Source organism: Buceros rhinoceros, unplaced genomic scaffold, assembly GCF_000710305.1.
Source record: "Buceros rhinoceros silvestris isolate BGI_N320 unplaced genomic scaffold, ASM71030v1 scaffold12294, whole genome shotgun sequence".
NCBI lineage: Eukaryota > Metazoa > Chordata > Aves > Bucerotiformes > Bucerotidae > Buceros > Buceros rhinoceros.
Window position 1 is genome coordinate 89,726 of NW_010410132.1, and position 4,150 is coordinate 93,875.

The window sequence follows — 4,150 nt, forward strand, 5'->3', positions numbered from 1 at the left end:
TTGGGGCCGGGGCGTGCGGGGGCGGTTCGGGCAGCAGCCTTTCCCCGAGCCCCTGCGAGCCGCAGTCCTGGGGGTGATGATTGTTTTGAGGCCCCATCGCGCTGTGGTAAGAGATAAGAGTGTGGGTGGGGAGGCGGGCAGGGATTTTTGGAAGGGGCAGCAATGGGACAGGCTGCCTGCCCCAGGTCAGGGACAGGTGGCATCCTCTCCTTGCCCCAGGTCAAGGGCAGGTAACATCCTCTCCCTCCCCATTCAGAGCTCTGGGAGCATCCCACTAGCGCAGCGGTGTTTTCAGCAGCATCCCTCAGACTTGGCTCTGCTTGTGTGGGGGTAGCACTGGTGCGTGGGCATAGTGTGAGCTGTCCTGAGCACACATCAGTAACATCCTCTCCTTGCCCCAGGTCAAGGGCAGGTAACATCCTCTCCCTCCCCATTCAGAGCTCTGGGAGCATCCCACTAGCGCAGCGGTGTTTTCAGCAGCATCCCTCAGACTTGGCTCTGCTTGTGTGGGGGTAGCACTGGTGTGTGGGCATAGTGTGAGCTGTCCTGAGCACACATCAGCTGGGTCCAGGCCTCTCTAAGCCCTGATTTGGATAGAGGACATCCAGAACACTTGGGTGCTTTTCCATGGCTGGTGCGGGATGGACAGCTTTGCATGAGGATTAACAGTCCAGGAGGTGCACAGGAGCGGTGTGAGGTATGGACCAACCTCCTGTGCCACGTACAGGACTCTCCAGGCATATTTGTCTGAGCCTGGATGTGTCCTAACTCCCCTCCGTGCGACCTGAGGTGTCGGAGCTGGCTGCACGGAGGGACATCTCCCTGGGGAAGTGGGGAGGGGAGACTCGTCTGCAGGCTCACACAGGATCAGAAATAAATTTGTTGGGATGCCACGAAGAAATATCAGCCCTGTCCCTGTTTCAGACCTTTCTGGAAAAAAAAATAGATGAGATATTTTCACTATAAAAACTTGGTACAAAATCTCTCACCAGCTCACTGACTGCCCACACAGAGGAACATGGGCTCTGGCCCCGTTTTAAACCCGCTGGTGAATCCAGCCCGTGACAAATGCCTCCGTCACGCACGAAGCTGTACGTGTGGCACAAGCCTTGCCGGGACAAGGTGTCCTCCTGACTGCAAAGTGTCCCAGCCGAGGGCTGCGATGGCAGAGACTCATTTCTCTTCATGGCATTAATTCCAAAAGAGGTTAAAACCCATGGAGAAAGGTGGGGATCTGTTAGCAGCGGGGACAGATTTTTGCCGAAGGAGCCAGAGCTCCTATGAACAGGGAGTAATCCAGTGCCCCTGATTTGCTTAGGTCTAATTTTGGTGACTCCAATGATGTTACTCTGGATTTACACCATCATCACAGAGAACAAAATCTGGCCCTAAATATAGGACGGTACGGCAGGAATTGGGGAAGGGTGTTTTTCCTCGCTGATGTGAAGACCTGCCTGTGGGACAAGGGAAATGGGACATCCAAGGCATTTGTTGGACCCCCCTGGACCCCAGCTTGGTGCCCGCATCCCCATTTCTCTTCTCTTCTGTTTTTTTTTCCAGTGTGCACACAACTCTTAGTTTCCCGGCCCGACGAAGAGAATATAAGTTCCTATTTACAGCTCATAGACAAATGTCTAATCCACGAGGTGAGTAGTGACGAATCATCTAAAACTGTTGTTCTCATCACTTAGGAACTGTTTCCAAAGTGTCTGTTTATGTAAACCTTTTGGTTTCTAACACAAATATTTTTGGGGGGTATTAATAGTAATTCTGACAGAACAGGGCTGGAGCAGGCGGTAGCTCCAAAGCTTGGAAATGTTGCTCCCCACCCCCGGCGTTCGCTTCATTGCCAAGACCCGGAGCTGGGAAATTCATCTGGCTCCTGACCATCCGATCAGCAGCTGGATGAAAGAAAAAATCCCGGAATGGACGCGCAGGCGGTTTCTGTCAGACAGAGCCGGCGATCCCTTGGCGTTGCCGCCTCCTTTAGCAGCACGTGGTCTTGGGTTTTTTAGCAACAGGAGCATCTGTTTCTGCCTCCGGCAGATCTGCCTTTGCCGGTGGTGGCTTGGGATGGCCGAGGCTGTGCCGCAGGGCTCCGGCACGCTCCTGCCTGGTGGCAGGAAGGGATGGCCGGAGTGCCCGCTGTCCTGCGGCATTTCGTACGCCTGGCAGAACAAGCTGCCTCTCATCGCCTGCCCATATGGCAGGAGTTGGGGGGGAAATTCACACCCTCTCGAAGGAGCTGCAGGCTTTAAACGCTCCTCAGTTATTTGTTTGTTAAAAAAATACACTGTCGAAGCACAGAAGAATCTCCTCTGGAGATGTCTGCTTCCACTCCCTCCCCTCTCAGAGAGCATCGGAGCCTGGAAATGGTGCCTGGACTTTCCAAATGGCCGAGCAGGGCATCGCTGGGGGAGCAGAGGCGTGAAGAGAGGGGCAAGGATGGTGGGAGCAGAGGTCCCAGGGCTGGAGAGCAAAACCAGGAAGACATGGAGCTGCAGAGGGTCTCATTTTCCAGGAGCACCTGGGACAGACGAGGTGATGCAGCGTCACCCCACCGGTGCCAGCCTGTGTCCCAGGATCGCAGTCTGCGACAGCTCGAGCATAATCAGCGCCAGGAGAGAGCATCTGCTCTGGAGGGTGGTTTGGAGCAATCAAGTCAAGCACTAATTAGCCTCCAAATTGTCCTTTGGAGACCTCCGCTCCTCTCTGCCGACAGTGCGGAGACCTGGGGTGTCTGAAATTAGCGGTGGCAGACACATGGCTGTCCCCATAACCCACACCACTGCCTGGAGGTCTGGGGCATTTCGGGAGGAGGTCTGTCCCCTGCATAGGTGACTTCTCAGGGAGCCTGGGTAGGTGACAGGGCTCACTCCAGGTGACCTCCCACGAGGCTCTTGGTGCCAGGAACAGAGCCGAGCTCTACCCAACCCCGAGGAGGAGGACAGGATGCAGGATACCACAGAGCAGCTCTGCTTTTCAAATCCTAGTGTTCTCAGACCCCAGTGACCTTTTCTAGAGCCACATCCAGGTGACAAATGTCACCACCCAGCAGGGACCAGCCATCAAGCCCTGCAGGGAGCTGCGCTCACGTCCTGGTAGCCAGCGGGGAGCGGGGTCCTCTGTGGCGGCACAAGCAGTGGGTCTTGGGGCTAGGAGGGGGTCGGGAAAGCTTTGGGGAAGCCCTGCTCTGCCCACGGGGGTTGGCAGCCTCAAGGGCAGAGCCCGGGCATCGCTCAGGAGCGCAGGGGATGCTGATGGAGTGTTTCCTTCACCCGAGATGAGCAAAACCTTGAGAGAGACCAGGGTTTCCCTCTGGACTTGCCGGTGGGGCTCAGCTCCCGCCACCGCCCGCTCTAGCTGTTTGTCTTTACACACACCCCCACGTACGCATCCCTCCTTGCTTTGTCCAGAAAAATATTCATATGTTTCCTATTTTTCTCTGTTTTTTCTCTTTGGGCAGGCGTTTACAGAGATCCAGAAGAAGCGGCTGCTGTCATGGAAACAGCAGGTGCAGAAACTCTTTCGGTCTTTCCCTCGGAAATCCCTCCTGGAGCTGTCAGGCTATCGGCAGCAGAGGAGGTACAGGGCGGGCGAGGGAGGGGAGGGAGGGAGCGAGGGAGGCATGCAGCAGCCGGAGGGGCCAACGAGAGCATCTCGAGTGGGATAGATGTCTCCCAAGAAGGAGGGACGGATTCTGCTGGATTCAGAGACACATTTTGGGAGAGAGGAGGGTTGGGAAAGCTTCAGGGATAAAATCCCAGGCGTTGGCTGGGGAGGGAGGACCGCACTAAGTTTGCTTGTGTGTGTGGTCGGCGCTTACCCCACCAATTCCCACCACGTCTCCCTGGCTCTGAACCCGGCGCTTCCCAGCTGTGCAGCATCTCCCCAGCGCTGGGCCAGCTCGCTCCCTGCCTGCTGCCCTTTGCTCATTACATCAGCGCTGGAGGTTCACCAAAAAGCCGTCAACTGGCAAAAAAAAAAAGGCTTGAAGGCTGCAGAGGATGCAGAGCCAGGGGGCTGCAGTCAGAAAGCAGGGTGGGGATGTGTCAGAAACACGGTGTTTGCTCACTTCCATGGTGATGCTGAAGAAAAGAAAGGGGTTTGGAGGTAACTGGGAGCACTGGGACAGCTGGGATGTTCAGCA

General features: G+C 55.9%; 1 protein-coding gene across 1 annotated transcript in view; it reads left to right on the forward strand.

Moving 5' to 3' along the window:
* SAMD4A (sterile alpha motif domain containing 4A) overlaps positions 1-4,150 on the forward strand; it is a 99,665-nt gene that overhangs the window by 89,599 nt on the left and 5,916 nt on the right. The window contains exons 7-8 of the mRNA XM_010135494.1: positions 1,561-1,646; positions 3,467-3,585. Of these exons, the coding sequence (XP_010133796.1) occupies positions 1,561-1,646; positions 3,467-3,585 (205 nt within the window). The remainder of the gene's footprint in view (positions 1-1,560; positions 1,647-3,466; positions 3,586-4,150) is intronic.